The sequence below is a fragment of the Lithobates pipiens genome, unplaced genomic scaffold, assembly GCF_037356315.1.
Source record: "Lithobates pipiens isolate NorthernLeopardFrog02 unplaced genomic scaffold, aLitPip1_a1.2 Scaffold_18, whole genome shotgun sequence".
NCBI classification, from domain to species: Eukaryota; Metazoa; Chordata; class Amphibia; order Anura; family Ranidae; genus Lithobates; species Lithobates pipiens.
The window spans coordinates 223,146,329-223,164,205 of NW_027507758.1; the positions used below are offsets into that span (position 1 = coordinate 223,146,329).

Sequence of the window (17,877 nt, forward strand, 5' to 3'; positions counted from 1 at the left end):
GGAGAAAGTTCCCAGGGGAAGCACCAGGAGAGCCCATGAAGCAGAATGCTAAGGCCTTCTCATGAAGGAGCACCCCCACTTGTTTGAGTAAGGGGAAAGGTCCTGTGATTCTCAAAGTCTGGCAGGAACAATGTTGAGAGCAGAGTGATTTCTGCAATTTTTTTTCTCTAGGTTACATCTAGAGTTTCAAGAGCCCGGATGGCCCAGTCTGCTTTCGATCCGAGGGTTTGGGTGCTGCCTGTGGGGTCCTTGGGGCTGCTGATGCTACAGTCTTATGCAAGAGTGTCTGTCTCCTCAAAGAATGCTCCTAAGGTTCCAGAGAAAAAAAAAAAGAGGAAGAAGAAAGAGAAAAGAGAAGTGTCTCTTTCTGGTCTCTGGGTCAGCTGTTAACCCAGTCAGTGATATCAGAAATTCCCTTAGTGGAACAGGGTTTTTTGGCTCAAATCTTTTAAGGTCCCAGAGCCAAGCAGAGAGGTAAGACCCAGTCTAGATCTCAGAGATCTGAATCTGCACTTAAACATCCGATCCTTTCATAATTCGATCGGCTGTGTCCATCCTGCAAGGAGGGGAGTTGCATATCTCCATGTGCCAAAGTTTCCCGCTTACCAGAAATCTCTGCGGTTTGAAATATAAAATTATTTTTAGCAATCGTGGCACTGCCATTCGGGCTTAGCCACAGCACTACGAGTGTTCTGAAAGCTTCTGACACCTCCTTTAGCCAGGTTAAAGGCTCAAGGCATACCGACCCTAGCCTATTAGAAGATCTACTTTGAATAAATGATTCAGTCTCAGGTCTAAAGCCAGAGTCTGATCTCACCTATAGATAGCTGAAATCTCTAGGTTGGATTCTCAGCCTAGGAAGATTCTCCTTAAAACCCTCAAGGAGGTTACTTGGGGGCTGGTTATAGATACCATACAGAAGAAGGTATTACCCCAGTCTTGAATCAGTTCCATTGTAGGTCTAATTCAACTTATCAGGAAAGGAAAATTCCTTCATTTTGGCTGCAGGAGATTTTTATGGGAAAGGTGGACTCCTTCAAGGCCATCCCTTACACGCAGTTTTATTCAAAGACTGCTTCAAGACACCATCCTGTTGGTCCAGAATAAAGAGGATTCAGGCCTGGTTTGTTTCCAATACGCTTGGCTCCCGACATAGGTCAGAGCCTAAATTGGTGGTTGTTGTCCAGCAGGAGGGAAAATCTTTATCCTGCAAGGTGTTTACAACAGATGCCAGCCTTCTAGGCTGAGGAGCAGCCCTGGAAGAAGATTCTGTCCAGGGGAGATTGTCCAGGTTAGAGGACCTTGCTTATCAACTTTGTTGGAAGTTTCAGCCAGTACATCTGGCCATATAATCGTGGCGGTCTTGTCAGGACAGGACTGTCCTGACAGGATTCAGTCTGACAGAGCCACAGTGGTGGCCTACATCAAAAAATAAATACATTTTAAAAAAAAGGGGGTGGATATTGTTCTAGCTTTGGCAGAACACAACACTCCCTGCCTATCGGCAATTTTAATATGTCAGGCATACTACTTGAGACGCCAACAATTATTTCCGGGAGAATGATCTCTTCACCCCGACATCTTCCTACCAGTATGTCAGATGGGGTACACTGGACATGGACCTATTCATGTCCACATTCATTAGTAAGGTCGACAACTTTATGTCAAACAGGGGGTCTGCTAGCAGGTGGAACAGACACATTAGTCTTCCCAGGGGATCAGTTCTCACTGATCTATGCAGTTCCTCCAGTTCTGCTACGTCCACGCCTTCTCAGCAAGATTAATCAGGAACAGAAGGAGGTGATTCTGGTGGCCCCAGCGAGTCCCAGAAGATCTGAATTTATCGAGATCATAAGGAGGGCAGTTGAAGTCCTTAGACTCTGCCATTATAGCCAGACCTTCTTGCACAGGGTCTGGTATTTCATCCTACTTTACGGACAAGGAGTTTAACAGGCTTGACTGTTGAATCCCACTCTATAAGAGATTGTGGGTGATCTTGTTCAGTAGTGTCTACTTTGACTAATGCCAGGAAGCGGCTTCCAGAATCACTTACTATAGAATCTGGAAGGCGTAGGTTTCTTGGTATGGATCCAGGGGTTTGCACCCCAGGAGGTATGTCAATAGGCAGGATTCCTGCATATGGGATCTGAAATGAAGCTGGCCTTGACTTTTATCAGGAGCCAGATCCAGGCCGATGTCTATGTCTTTTCCTACAGCCTCTTGCTTCCCACTCTTGGTGCATAGCTTATTCAGGGGGTAACACGGTTTATTCCCCTTATCAAGGCACCTCTAAATCCTTAGGATTTAAGATTGGTCTTGTTGGCTTTGTTAAATCAGCCGTTTGAACCTTACGAGAAATTCTCTTGGTTCTTTGACAAGAAAGATAATCTTTTGCTTGCCATTTCTTCTGCTAGAAGAATTTTGGAACTAACTGCTCTTTCTTGTAAGAGCCATATTTCATCATGTATAGGGACGAGGTGATTTGATGTCCTCTTTTTGGACTCTTACCAAAAGTGGTAACAGGTTTTCATTTAAACCAAGATATTATTCTTCCTTCTTTCTCCCCAGAAGCCTGAATATGGGGAAGAGAAAGCACTACAGTCTCTTGATGTAGTAATAGCAATCAGAATCTATTTAAGGGCAACCGCTCAGGTTCGCAAAACACAGGTTTTGTTTGTACTGCCAGAGGGTCCAAGATATGGACCGGCAGAGTCGAGATCCACTATTTTCCAGATGGGGTTGTCAAGTGATTGATCAAGCTTCAGCTTAAAGAAGAAAATTCTTCCTTCTCATATTAAGAGCACACTCATCCAGGGCGATTAGTGCCTCTTGGGTGGTGCATCATCCGGCCTCTATGGCTCAGATCTGTAAGACCGCAACATTGGTCTTTGGTTCAGACGTTTATCCAATTTTTGTTTTTTTCAAATCGATATTAAAGGTCACGAGGATATTGCCTTTGGACACAGCATATACTGCAGGCTGCAGTATGAGTCCTCTGGCCTCCTGTTTCCTTGATTCTCTCCCCCCCCCCCCCCCCCCCCAGTTGCCATTGCTATGGGATATCCCACATAATTATTACTATGGCGCTGTGTCCCCTGATGTAAGAAAAGAAAATAGGATTTTTTTAAACAGCTTACCTGTAAAATCCTTTTCTTTGCTGTACATGAGGGGACACAGAGGTCCCTCCCTTCTTCTTATACACTGATTGCTTGACTACAAAACTGAGGACTCCCAGTAATGGGAGGGGTTACATGGGGGAAGTTCACGCCTTAAGGGGCGTGCCAGTGTCCAGCACCTGATGGTCCAATATAACCCACATAGTTATTACTATGGCACTGTCGCCTGATGTACATCAAAGAAAAGGATTTTACAGGTAGGCTGTTTAAAAAATCAATTTTTTTTTCCCTTCATACATTAGCATCCATCACCCTCCCCCATTCCTCCATTGTGGGGGGCTTTACAGATTGCCAATTTTTAGCAATTAATTTTAGTGCTTGAACTAAGCCTTTTATTACAGCGGTCTTGATATTTTTAGATATACTATTATCTTCTATTTTACCCAGCAGACATAATGTGGTGTCCATCTCCAGCTTGGTCCCAAAGGTACTATTCATTTCCTTCAGTATATCATTCCAATACCTAAATAGTTATGGACACCTCCACATCATATGGACCAAATCCCCTATTCCGTGGCATCTTGGGCATTTATCATCAGCTCTATATCCATACCGAAAGTTTTTTTGGGGTGTAATAAGCCCTATGTATCATAAATAAATGTGACATTTTTTGTGAGGGTGATACTAACACTTAGGAACTCATTTCCATTATCCTTTTCGATTGTTCTTCAGTAATTTTTACTCCCAGATCTACCTCCCATCTGTTTTTATTTTTAGCCAGTCTTTCACTGTTAACAATTTTCCCACTTATTTGTTCATATATCTTGGATATCAAACCTTTAACTATTTGAGGGGGGTTCTACACCATTCTATTTGTGTTGTAAATTGAGCGCTCAGGGCCTGTCTGATTTTAAGATACCGATAAAATTAGTGGTTTGGGACACCGTACTCCACTCTCAGCTCAGCAAATGATTTGAGTGTACTCCCCCTTATACAGTTGAGCGAGTTTTCTGATGACGCAAACCTCCCATTCTTTTATCTTACCCACGGGGATCAACTCTGGGAGAAATTTATTATCCCAGATAGGGGCATCTTCAGATATCCCCCGATACCCCATGATTGTTTTAGCTGCCTGCCATACCTTAACCATCATTTTTAATGTAAGAAGTCCAGGAGAAAAGGAGTATGCCTCCAAAGTCTCTCCCAAATCACTGTGCAAGGCTCCTTGCAGCATCAATCATATATTTGCATTCCTGTCCTCTGCAATACTACGTCCCCTCAGATGTTGCAACTGTTCAGCCAAAAAATAGCTGCGTGGGTGTGGAACCGCCACTCCCCCTTCTTTTATAGGTAGCTGCAATATCTGTAAGCCTATTCGTGCCTGTCCCTTCTTCCAGATCAATTCCCTGAACAAGGTTTCAATTTTCTTAAACTAGTCCATTGTAATCCAGACCAGGGAATTGTGTAACTGGTACAGCTATTACAGCATCCAGATCATCTTAATCAAGTTAATTCTACCAGCGGATGACAGGGGGCGACGGCTCCAGATATCGCACTTGCGTCTAACCCTAAACACCAATGGGGCGAGATTATCCTCTATATATTGGTCGGGGTCCTTTGTTAGCCATATCCCCAAATATTTTACCCTGTCCACCACCCTTAATTGCCCCGCCAAAGGTGGTATGGTCTGTATTGTGTCAACCGGCATCAAGGCAGATTTCTCCCAATTAATTGATAAGCATGAGAATTTTCCGAAATCTTCTACAATACTCATAGCTGTGGCAAGAGACAAATCCATATCTCCTAGAAATAACAAAATGTCGTCCGCATAAAGTGCGATCTTTTCCTCACCTGACTCTTTTAAATCCCTCTATTCCCCCTTGGTTGTCGAATGCCTTAGCAGCATCCAAGGTGACCACAGCTCGCCTTCCCCCACCTTGCGTCAGGGTCTGGAGGTTAAGATATACTCGCCTTTATATTAATGCTGGTAGCTCTGTTAGGGATGAACTCTGATTGATCCGGGTGTATAATATTTTGTATATACTTGTTCAATCTATCCTCCAATACTCCTGCCAGTATTTTAGCCTCTGTGCATATTAATGATATCGGTCTGTAGGAAGAGGTCTGTAGTGGAATCTTTCCGCTTTTTTGGCAGGACTATAATTGTAGCCTCTGACATTGAGGTAGGCAACTTCCCCCCTGCAGCCACTTCTTCTAACATCTTAAGCATTTCCGGCAGCATTACCTCACTTTATCGCCTATAGATTTCAGTGGGTAGACCATCAGGACCAGGGGGACTTCTGATTTGCCATCCTGGCAACAGCAGAATTTAGTTCCTCCAGGGTTATAGGGGAATCTAATTCGCTTTTTTCCTGTTCAGAGAAAGCAGGTGCATTGATTCCTTCAAAGAAAAGATCCATCTCTCTCATCCTTTCTCCTGCTCTGGCTTTATATAACTTTTGTATAGTACTGTGTAAAAGCATCCAGAATTTCTGGGGCCCAAGAGGTAATCATCCTCTCAGGAGTCCTAATTGCTGCAATCACTGAAGGAGTGTTATTTGTCTTCACCAGCCGGGAGAGCATGCACCTTCACCCTCAGCGAAAGCAGATTGGCTCTGGAAAATCCATTTATTTTCAGCTTTCTTAGTAACAATGTTTTTATACTTTTGTTGCCTTTTCAGCCACTTATCTTGTTTCTCTGGAATTGGATCTTCTACATATTGTTTTTCAAATTCTATAACTTCCTTCCCAGCCTTATCCTCCCATTCCCTGGAGTTCCTTTTGACCTTTGCAACCTGCTGTATTATTAATCCCCTTAGAAAGGCCTTAAGAGTATCCCATATAATCCTGGCAGTAGTAGAGCCCTCATTTATTGGTAGAATTTTTTTAAATGTCGCTTATGGAGATTTTTGAGGGTAAAAGTTTGACGCCATTCCACGAGCGGGCGCAATTTTGAAGCATGACATGGGTATCAATTTACTCGGCGTAGCATTATCTTTCACAATATAAAAAAAAATTGGGCTAATTTTACTGTTGTTTAATTTTTTTTTTTTATTCAAAATAGTGTTTTTTTTTTTTTTCAAAAAAAGTGTGCTTGTAAGATCGCTGCGCAAATACGGTGTGAAAAAAGTATTGCAATGACCGCCATTTTATTCACTAGGGTGTTAGAAAAAAACAATATATAATGTTTGGGAGTTCTAAGTAATTTTCTAGCAAAAAAAACTGTTTTAAACATGTAAACACCGAGTCTGGAAAAGAGGCCTGGTCCTTAAGTGGTTAATAAAGGACTTGTCTCAAAGTTTCTCCTGTCTTTTTTACTATTTTTGACATTTCTCGTTACCAGTTCACATGGAGGGGAGGGATCTGGGGGTCCCCTTGTTAAAGGGGGCTTCCAGATTCCGACACCCCCCCCCCCCCCCCACATACCCCCACAACCACCGGGCAAGGGTTGTGGGGAAAGGGCCCTTGTCCTCATCAACATGGAGACAAGGTGCTTTGGGGGGCTACTCCCCATGCTAAGGGCATGTGGCCTGGTGCAGTTCGGGGGGGGATGCTCTTTTCCTGCGACCTGCAAGGTTGCATGCTCAAGTAAGGGTCTAGTCTGGTATGGATTTTGGGGGGGACCCCTACGTAAGACATGAAGGGCCTGGTATGGATTTTGGAGGGACCCTCACGCAATTTTTGGTTCAGGGTTCCCCTTACTATTCATACCAGACCCAAAGGGCCTGGTAATGGACTGGGGGGGGCATGCCGTTTTAAAGTGCAGAGGAGGGATCGGGGGTTTTAAAGGACCCAATTCCCTCCATAAAGAGTACCTGTGATATGTCTATTGCTGTCACAAGGGATGTTTAAATTGCTTGTGACAGCAATAAAAGTGTTTACAAAAGAGAATTATAATACGATATTCATATGAAAAACAGAGGAAACTGTATTAGAGTACAGGGGGTCCCAGGGTTACAAACAAGATATGGTCTGTAGATTTGTTCTTAAGTTGAATCTGTTTGTAAGTCGGAACAGGTACATTTTTTTTTAAGTGTAACTCCATCCAAAAAAAAATATTTTTAAGCTTTTTGGATAGCAATAAGGAAGGATTAAAGCGGTTCTGCACCTAAAAAAAAAAAAAAAAATATTAAAAGCCAGCAGCTACTAATATTGCAGCTGCTGACTTTTAATAAATTGACACTTACCTGTCCCAGGGTCCAGCGACGTCGGCGGCAGATTACGAGCGATCGCTCGTCTCTCTGCTGCCCCCGCCGCCATCCTCTGTCAGGGAATCGGCAATGAAGCGTTGCGGCTTCACTGCCCCGTTCCCTACTGCGCATGCGCGAGTCGCGCTGCGCGTATCTTCTGGTCCCCGCTGTGTCCTGGGAACTGTGTGTTTCCCAGAACACAACGGGGGGGGGGGGCAGGGCATCTGCGGGGGTCTGCAACGGTCTGTCCCGGAAGTGGGTGCAGATACCTGGATTATCCAGGTAACCGCACCCCCCTGAAAGGTGCCGATTGTGGCACCGGAAGGGGGGGGGGAAATCAGATTAGCGGAACTTCCCCTTTAGGGTGGAGAACCGCTTTAACACCCCTGTAACGTTTGTTTTGCTGTCTGTGCCCCTGATCAGAAGTTTTCACCTAATTTTCTGTCCCAATGACAATTGGATTTTGAACATTTAGGGTTGTTGTGGAAACAAGGATTGGTTATAAACCTTCAGTGGAGACATCTTTTTCCCATAAAACGGCTTACAAAAATGAATTTCCTTTCCTAGGGATAGATTTGATCTCACTTACTGTTGTCTCTCTCCGTTTGTAAATAGTTGTTTGTAAGTCAGATGTTTGCCTATTAAATGTGAGTACCCTAATATAAGGAATATTGTCATTTTAAATAAAACTTTTAAAACGGTAATATACTATCCAAGTTCCTCTGTTTTCCATATGAATATTGTTGCAAGCAACCTTCCAGGGATCTGAATGCCGACCATAAACCCAGAGGTGGTTTAAAAGCGTAGTTTGACCAAGCTTAGGTGAAAGGTCACAAGCTCTAAGGTGAGCGCCTATACCAAAGGGGGAGCACAAGAGTGGACTCGAGCACTTTACGGTTTTATCAGCTGCAAAGAGTATCAGAAGAATGGAGTAGTTATGAATGGACTTTGTTGCGATTCTGTGAACACAGATTAAGGCATGAATTAGTTTGGCACTAGAGCACTTTAAACACAGGTTACTTTATTTCTATATTGATTATTGTATATTGATGGACTTTTATATAGATTTATGTAAATTACAATTTGTCACTGCAATTATTGCATGTATCACAATTATCTCACAAGGTTGCATATTTCTCTGCTGCATATGAATGCAACATGTGTATATAGAAGTGTGTATGCTACACAGGTTGACATTGTGAGTATCGCATAGGATTTTTAATTGTTTATGATCGCAATTTTAATCGCATAAGATTTCATTATTATGTTCACTAGATTTTTTACATAGGAATGGAATATTTCACCACCAGTATTTACTATGCACAGCTGCCTCGGATTCTGTCTGCTCCAGTTTGGTAAAATCCCCCACCCTGTCTGCGCTGCTTAAGTATGCAAATGTCATCCATTCTGTGGTCAGACATTTAGTAATAGCAATACTAAGAGAATGAGCACAAAAAATAGATGGTTTTTACCAAATTCCTAACTCCATCCACAAAGGTGAGATTTTGCATATCTATTTTAATTCCTAGACCTCTGAACTTACCACATTAAAAAGCTAGCTTATGGCTGACGATTTATGACTAAAACATAACTGAAACACTTTTTAGACCTTAAATGTCATTTACAAAACCCAATCCCCTGTCTGCTACTTATTCTGCCTTATTTAGTATGACAAAATGCAAAATGCACCAAGACAAAAGTCATAATTCACTGAAGTCTAGTTCTAAAGGTGTACTGCACGTTATACATACTCTTCACACTGTTTAACCGGATTAGTTGCATACCAGTTACATGTGTTATGTGTACATTTGTGTTAGAAAGTCATTTTATATCAGTAAATTACGTTTTGTTTTTTTTGCAGGACATTTTGGCAGATATGAACAAGTGGTGGCCTGATGTCCTCCATCCAAACTGTACTCAGCTCTGGTAAACAATTATTTCTGTAATTAAGGAATGAATGAAGATGTATATGTTTTATTACTATTTTTGTTGTGGGGTGACTAACACCTCATTTAGACATGTGGTTGGGGGCATCAAAAATGCGCAGTAGAGCCACGTTTTTTCATGCCCTTCAACCGTGCTACCTTAAGTTACAATAAACAGTGGAGAGGGTGTTTACGTGCCACGGCTTCACACCCGCAGCTGTTTAACCCGACATGTAGCTACACATTCGAATAAATGGGGAAGCGCCACAAACGCCCTGAAACCAAGTACAATACACAGGGTTATGACTCATTTGTCTTCAAAAATGTGCTTAAAACAGGCAGTGAGAAGGTGTTGCATTGTTTTTTCACCGCCTCTCGGTATCCTCTGGAGCCCAATCTAAACGCGGAATGTGCTTCAGAGGAAAGGAATATTTAGCTGCATGTCTAATGCAGGCCATACATGGTCGAATTTCGAACTAATTCTCTTTTCGAAATCAGAAAATTTGTTTATTTTTGTGATCCGATGGTGCCACCATTGATTTTCTAAATTCGGCCGACCAAGCCTTCAATTTCACCTCATGTTGCTACAGAAAAGAATTTTTGTGGCCGGGAATCTTCTTTTCTCTCTGTAAATTTTCTTATCTTATTACATTTCTCGCACAATTCTCCCATCATTGATTAGAAAATTGTTTGTTTTTCTAAAAATTTCCAACATGTCCGATTTCTCAAATTTGATTTCCACACGAAAATCGGCTGTTGCTACAGCCCACTAATGGTGCGAAATTCTTACGAAAATTCTTAGATGTGATTTTCGAAAGAAAATTCTTTTGAAATTCGAACCGTGTATGGCCGGTATAAATCTACACTAAGGGTGCACTGACAACTGGAGCTTTTAACTGTGCTCAGGCATGGCTCATCACCTTGATCCCGTTAGTGTGAGTGCTCCGAACTGCTGTTTCACGGACCACTTGGAAGAGGTGGTCCAGAATAGATCCGTTGCTGAGCACAAAACACTCCATAAATCACTGAGCACAGAAGCAGGGATCATTCTGGTCTGGATGGCGTAAGTATGCCCGGAAACACTTATTTTGAAGCATAGTAGGGTTGAGTTACTAAAACTGGAGAGAGCAAAATATGTTGCAGCTGTCAAAGCTTAATTGAACAAGCTGAAGTTAGAAGCTGATTGGCTACCATGCACAGCTGCACCAGATTTGCAGTGTACAGTTTTAGTAAATCAACCCCATTGTGACAGGGGAGTGGGGAGGGAAAGTCAAACTCTGGCACGGTTCATTTTACCATGCCCAGCGTGAGTGCACTCTAGACAACCATTTTTGGAAATTCAGGTAGCTTCTTCGTTCATGCATCAATATTTTTGATATGCAGCAGTGACATACTATTTTTATACTTGTTCATTTCAGTGTTTTCACTTTCTCCAGATTTATACAATAAAAGCTTAAAGTGATCATAATAATAAGTAAATTAACAATAGTTTTTCTGTAAAAAAAATATGTAATTTAAAGGATCCTGCTGTAACAACATCATGGAGTGTAGCCATTGCTGTCTTCTGAAAATGCTATTTTCCTGACTGTCTTGCTGATCTAACATCTTTCTGAGTTACTGATCTAGAACTACCATGCTAATTAACGCTGGATATACATTATACAACTTTTGTTGTTTGATTTCTTTTAGATTTAACTTCAACTATGAAGTGCAAGGGCTAGCCTGATTGCATACAAATTGAAAGTGTTTAGGTTTGACCTGATTATATGGTTTTGGTAAATCTAAAGGAAAAAATCTAAAGAAAATTGTATAGTGTGTGTATACAGCTTAAGAGTTCTGACTCCTATTTGACTTTTATTTGTTGCATGCTTGTTCCAGGTGGCTCAAATTGTGTTGAGGTCAGAGCAGCATTACAGACCAGCAATTCATATTTTTATAAGGAGGTCAGCAATGGCAGCATCCAGGTTTCTCTTTGCACTGGTTTCTATTATGCTAGTTATTCTGGCTTATTACTGGAACAAGTTAATCGAAAATCAATTGCATTTTGAACAAACTTTTTAAAATGCCACGTTTTTCCCAGCAGAAATTTGTAAGAACATCAATAAAAGTTAATTCACAAGAGTTATGGGAGAGAAGTGTCCTTACTGTTATGCACAGGTAGCTTAGTTGAAATATTGTGTAATATAAAAACCCTGTTATATTTTATGGAAACCTGTTTTGTCTTTTTCTGTACAGAGCTTCGGGAAGCTGGGATGGTTACTATCATTATTCTTTTTTTTTCCTGTTTAGGAAGCATGAATGGCAAAAGCATGGAACCTGTGCAGCATCCTTACCATGTATGAACACTCAGCACAAGTACTTTAGCAAAGGTCTGGAACTGTATACACGTATCAGTCTTAGCAGGTACTGTAACTCATTATTCTTAAAGGTATTATGCTCTTTTTCTTTACTTCATTTGCACTTTGGCTTTCTGAGGAGGAAAGGGGGAGGGCGGTTGCAACAGATGGACGTGAGCCACAAATGTTCAGACAGTAATCGGAAAACCTATTGTAGCAAACCTCTTCAGAGGAAGTATGGCATTTACCATGTGCTGGCTTCCCCTTCTACTAGCTGACTGGTGTCATGCTAAACTAGCTTCCTACTTTTGAAGTCACTCACCCAGTGCCTGTTCGAGCAACCACAACTGGAATCTGCCCTTTTCTGACTATCTGTACTCCAGATAAGCACCTTACACGTTACTACAGCATCTTCTATCAAATTGCTTTACAGCAGATTTCTTTAACATGGACTTTCATATGCTACAGAGAAATGCTGGACCCATTGGTTATACTGGCACAGTGTAACAAACCCCTCCGCAGCAGCTTTACATAGACAAAATAATCTAACAGATATATGCCTGGAGTGTATGTTTCACTTGAGCAGGCTATACACGGAGCAGATTTCTTTCCTAAGAAATTTGCTTGATTCCCCCATCAACACAGACCGTGTTGACAGGGGAATCCCTATACCAGTGATCAATCAACTTGGTACATTTAGCCTACCCATACATGGTTTGTATCTTGGCAGGTTCCTGCTGAACTGGTGGCCTTTGTCCTGTAGTGACATAGTAGCTGGCAGGAGAAACCATGCAGAGGAACATGTTAAAATCTGTCACACCAGGTAGTGTTGAATGTGAAGATTCTTTGAAAGTGGCCTTGCTCTGCAGCAGAGGAAGATTTGTTTTTTTATTGTTGCATTATTTGTAGGAATGAGCTTCGTGTTTAGACCAGTGTAAGGTTCAGTTCAAACCCTGTTGTGCCACTGGATTAACTAAATGAGGTACATTAATATTGCTGCTAAATGTGACAGCTTCCTGCCCAGGGCTCCCGGTTGCTAGGAAGCCAGCGCCCCCCATTTATCTCCTGGCCAGCAGCTAAATGTAAACAAAGCAGGGAGAATACTTGCTGACATTGCCCAAATATGGCCATAGACATATATGGGCAATGACATCAACCAACATCCCCGAACCTTTGTTTACAATCCTGCTGCTAGCTGGGGATTCTCTCTATTTTTGAGTGGATTAGTGGATTATCTCGGCAGATTGTCATTCATTTTTGTTTTGACACGTCAGCGAGTGTTGTTTATCATGAATGACAATGGATCTACATTGTTTTTCATTTTTAATTATAAACTAATGTGTCAGTGTGTTTTACTTACATTTTTTTTTGTTCTTAATGAGTAACCAAGGATACAGTGTACTCCTTATTCATTCACATAGCAGGGATTGGTATCTGGGGTACCCCTTAATTTTAAGGGACCTTCCATGATTTTGGTAAGTCCTCCTTTAACAGGTGAGGTATGTGTGAAGGAGGCCATTGTCCTCATCAAATTGTGGTCAAAGCAAGATACCCTCCCTGTATGTTGTGTGTGTTTTTTTTTTGTTTTGTTTTTTTTGTGGAATCCACATTAACATCTGTACCAGGTTATCATTTAATATAATGGTCTGGTGTAGATTTGCCTCCCTGGCAGTATGATTATGTTAAAATTTTGAATCTCAAAGCGGTACGTTGTTTTGCATAGAATTTGGTGTTTTATATTGTAGGCCTGTAATTCTTAGTAATAACACACGTAAATCTGTCCAAACCAGAGTCTAGTAGACATCCCGGGTATGATAAAGTTTGAAACACAAAATTATAATATAATAACTATAAACCATTATAAAAAATAATAATAATAAAATGAATTTCCCCACGATTCATTATCGGTCAATTCTGGAATTCTAATTTACTATCGCTGTTTTCTAGCTGGTCTTAAACCACTTTTGACGTACACTTTTGACTTGAGGGACACTTTTTGGTTGCCATGGATAATCTCAAGTTTTCAGGCAGAAAGAACAGTATATAATATAAAAGTGCATGCAGGGCACTGGACAAAAGGGATGTGATGTGAAATGATTTGATACAGTAATGTATGTTATGTATTTTGTACTTTTTGAATTTGACTCCGGGCTCCACCCCCATGCGTTCCAACGCTTGCAGGGAACGGAGCCTGGAACAGAGAACATTGGGCGGATAATTCAGCGGGGAACATCAGAGGATCCTGGGGACAGGGGTAAGTAACCTGTACCAGGATTCTGCAATGCAATCCCGCCTGTGGCTCCGGGTTACGACTAATCGACTGAAATTTAACCCGCGGGCCACACGCGGGATTACCGCCGGGAGGGTTAAAGGAATCCCCAGCCACATTGTTTACAGACAGAACAAAGGCACCATGAGATTACATTTTCTGACAATTTAAATGGTATTTTATAAATGTGCCATTTTTACAGGCAAGTTTAGGGTAACCCCCAAGCATGCTTTTTAAAGTAATTTTGCATTTTTAATAGTTACATAGTTAGTAAGGTTGAATAAAGACACCAGTCCATCCAGTTCAACCTGAGTGAGTGTCTACAATCATCCCCATCCCTGTACACTCACATCGGTCCCTACCCTCAAGAAGCCCACAATCCAAGATCCCCATTCATATACTAGGGCCAATTTTGGACAGAAGACAATTAACCTATCTGTATGTCTTTGGAGTGTGGGAGGAAACCAGAGTACCCAGAGGAAACCCACGCAGGCCCAGGGAGAACATGCAAACTCCAGGCAGGTAGTGTCGTGGTTGGGACTCAAACCAGCGACCCTTTTTACTGCTAGGCAAGAGTTCTACCCACTACACCACTTATGTTGATCTTTAAATCATATTAAAAGAACTGAAAAAAGTTTGAATTGGTTCATATCCCTCATGGTATTGCCCAACTCACTAATGCTCTTTGTTTGATTTAGGGGGTTTCTTGTAGTGTTTTTTACAACAATAAGCATTCCAATAGTAAATGTAATTTAGCAACAAATGTTTTTTTTTTCTTCGTGAATGTCAATTTTGCTGTTCTACATCCTACAAATGTACCACTTTGCAGGCAGGTTTAAGGCATCCCCAAGCATGTTAGTTAAAATAATTGTGCATTATTAATGGGGCTCTTTATGCATTATTAAAAGAGCTGTCCCCCACTAAACAGAATTTTAAGAATATTTGTTTTCATTTTTACATGCCAGGGCAGTGCCTAGTTCCCCCCACGCCTTTTTATTTGATCCTTTTCCTGTTGGCTTTAAAAATGGCCAAAATAGATTTTAAAGATTCGGCCCATATTGACTTCAAAGCGGTTTGGATTAACAGGCAGAACTTAATAGCATTTCGGCAAACAGCCTGTTAACTGAACCCAAGTAGGTTCCATAATTTATAAGAAATTTTAATTGGGGTCCTGTTGTGTGACAATGAGATGGCTTCTTCGACAGACCAGTAGTAGATATCAGCTCATATTCCAATTTTCTTACTTATCTGCTTTCTTTTTAAGCTGTTGCCTATTGCTTGACTTTAAAATATATTAATCATTTCAGAATATATTTGCATTGCATGAATTTGTTTGTGTGTTTCCGATATTGAGCGTATAAACTATATTGTAGAGTTTGAACAGTTTGAAAATTATTTACATGTTTTATTTTCCAGTGCTCTCGAGAAGTCCGGCATTAAACCCGCAAACACATACAAGGTGAAAAACACTGTGCGCAGTTATTTTAGTTTGTCTATCTAACCTCGTAAATTATAGTTTCCAAAAATTGTTTTGCTTTTGCTGCACACCTAAAACTGCTGAATTTTTTTTTTGTTTCGGTTTATCCATGTGCTTGACACCTAACCCCCCCCCAGGATAGGGATTGCTCTTAAAGAAAACCTTCAGTCATTTTTCATCTTTCCAGCTATTAAATCTTCTGCCCTTGTTGGTTTAACTTTGGATAGTAAAACACTATGTGCCTGTGTAAATCCAGGAATTGAACAGGCAGCAGCCTCAGCTGCCCACAGTTAAAAATGGCTGCAGCCAGACTCAGTGGAGGGAGATTTCTGCAGCATATTTGGCAAGTACAGAATCGCAGTATGTATAAAATGATGCAAAGTTGTTGGAGGGAAGCTTCAGAATGGCAAAGATGTTTTTATTACAAATTATGTGAGCAGACAGCAGTTCCTCTTTAAAGCCACTTCCCTTTAATAAAGAAAATGCTAACAGAAAATCATTGGTCCTCCAGGATCGGAGGCTGGCCTAGAGCTAAAGAAAAATGTACTAAGGCTGCAAAGTATTAACTATATAGAAACGGGAAAGATGGATTGTGCTTCATCAAAATTTTGACAATGAAAGTCTCTGTTTTGAGCTATCTCCTCTATATACGTTTTGGATTTGTATAGAAACAAGAAGAGATGTCAAAAATGGTAAATTTAGTTCTGATAATATTATTGGAAGCCTTGCAGAAGTAAAGCTATACATAAAAAAATAAATAAGGGAATATAGTTGAAATCTTTAAAAAAAAGGAGGTGAGAAAGGAAAGGACCATTTTCAAGTGGAACTGACTTTACGATGCATGTTGCATAGAAACACCCTCTGTTTTGTGCCAGTAGATTAAAGTATATCCATACTGCATTTAAATGGACAAATAAGAAAAATTACTATTACAATTCAAGTGCTTATCGAGGAACATCATGTCAGAGGAAATGAAGGATGGAGATTATACCAGTGTGGTAGGTGCTTTTCCCTTGAGTTGTGCCTGTCAAAACTGCATTTAAGAGCATGGTAGCCCACTTTTATAAAAAAAAAAAAAAAAATGGAATGTTCATCTAGACATCAGTTGTCCACACAGGTATTCTTCCATATCAACATGAACAGTCATCCGAAAATACTGAGCCACTTAGCTCCCTTGTTAGCAGCACCGCTGCTCTTCTTACCAGTCCCTCTGGTAGTGTTGTCCAGCTCTACTGGTTCCCTTTAGTTGCAGTGCCCTGCTGCATAGCCCAGTCCTGACTTCTAGATAGGGGTTCTACTGACACCCCAATAGGTGCTGAACTGACTCCAGGAATGAGACCTCTTGGCTGCTGGCTTGGACACCTCTGAACCCTGTGTGAGACCTCCTGTCTCTTGACTTCTGGCTGGGGCACCTCTAACCTCTGGGTTGAGGTCTCCTGTCTGCTGTCTCTTGGCTCCTGGCTGGGGCTCCTCTGACCCCTGGATAAAACCTTCCATCTCCCAAACTGGGAGCCCTGAGCTATCCTCAGACTTGAGTATATAATGACCCTGCACTCATGTGTATTCAAACAGGATGCATGGAAAGTGTCATGGTCGTTATGGTATGTTTGGTTTCCAATGGTATAGTTCACACCGGTGCCATCAGTTCCAGGGCATTCCAGTTACAGAAAAAAGTAGAACATGCTGCATTTTTCCAGCACTATAGCTGTAACTAACTGTACTGGCAACAAAAATGCATTGGAACGCATCAAAACATATCAAAAATGCACCGGACTCACACAGTGAAAAAGACTAAAAAAAAACTGGAATGCATCCGGAAATGCGTTCAAAATGCACAGGCAGAAACACACCTGGATTGGATCTGGAGTGTGTTTTTTGTTGTGTGAACCAGCCTTCAATGCAAATCCTGTGTCATATTCTCCTCCATTTTCACAGTGACAGGGCCTTGCTCAGTCACAGAGGCCATGTATGCCAGAAAGCCGGTGATAGGTAAGAGGTAAAAAAGAGGTAAAAATCCTTAGAAGTAATCCGACAAGAAAGATTGCTTGACAAGGATATGTTTGGGGAGACCAAATTTATTGATCGCTTGATGATAGCTGATCTAAATCAAAACTCCTGGATGTACATGACTGTAGTGAACCAGATTGCGGCACAGATCACCATACTATGTGACTCAAGGGCAGACCAAAAGTAGCAGTATTTAGACATACAAAGAGAACTAAGCTTTATTATGGCAAAAAGGGGATATTTTATGTTCTGCAATAACTAAAGAAAAGCATTGTGGAAACTCAGTAAAAGTATGAATTAGAGAAACCATGAAAGAGTACAAATTAATCAGAGTTCAGCAGAGAGCTGTGTTTAAAGACACAGAAAATATTGAGCGAGAGAGAGACAAAAAAGTATTAGTAGGATATGGAATATAATAAAGCTTTAGAAGAAAGTAACATAATGTGGATGAGGATGGTTTTGAAAACAACTAGGTCAACAATAAATGAATTTAAGGAAGTAAGAAGAGCACATTAAATATGCTGAGTAGAAAGGTTGTGGTTGGGGAAAGAACAAAC

At 41.1% G+C, this 17,877-nt stretch overlaps 1 protein-coding gene across 2 annotated transcripts in view; it reads left to right on the top strand.

Moving 5' to 3' along the window:
• Window positions 1-17,877, top strand: part of RNASET2 (ribonuclease T2) — a 108,532-nt gene that overhangs the window by 66,022 nt on the left and 24,633 nt on the right. For both annotated transcript variants that reach the window (XM_077486628.1, XM_077486626.1), the window contains 3 exons: window positions 9,168-9,232; window positions 11,521-11,634; window positions 15,253-15,295. In XM_077486628.1, the coding sequence (XP_077342754.1) occupies window positions 9,168-9,232; window positions 11,521-11,634; window positions 15,253-15,295 (222 nt within the window). The remainder of the gene's footprint in view (window positions 1-9,167; window positions 9,233-11,520; window positions 11,635-15,252; window positions 15,296-17,877) is intronic.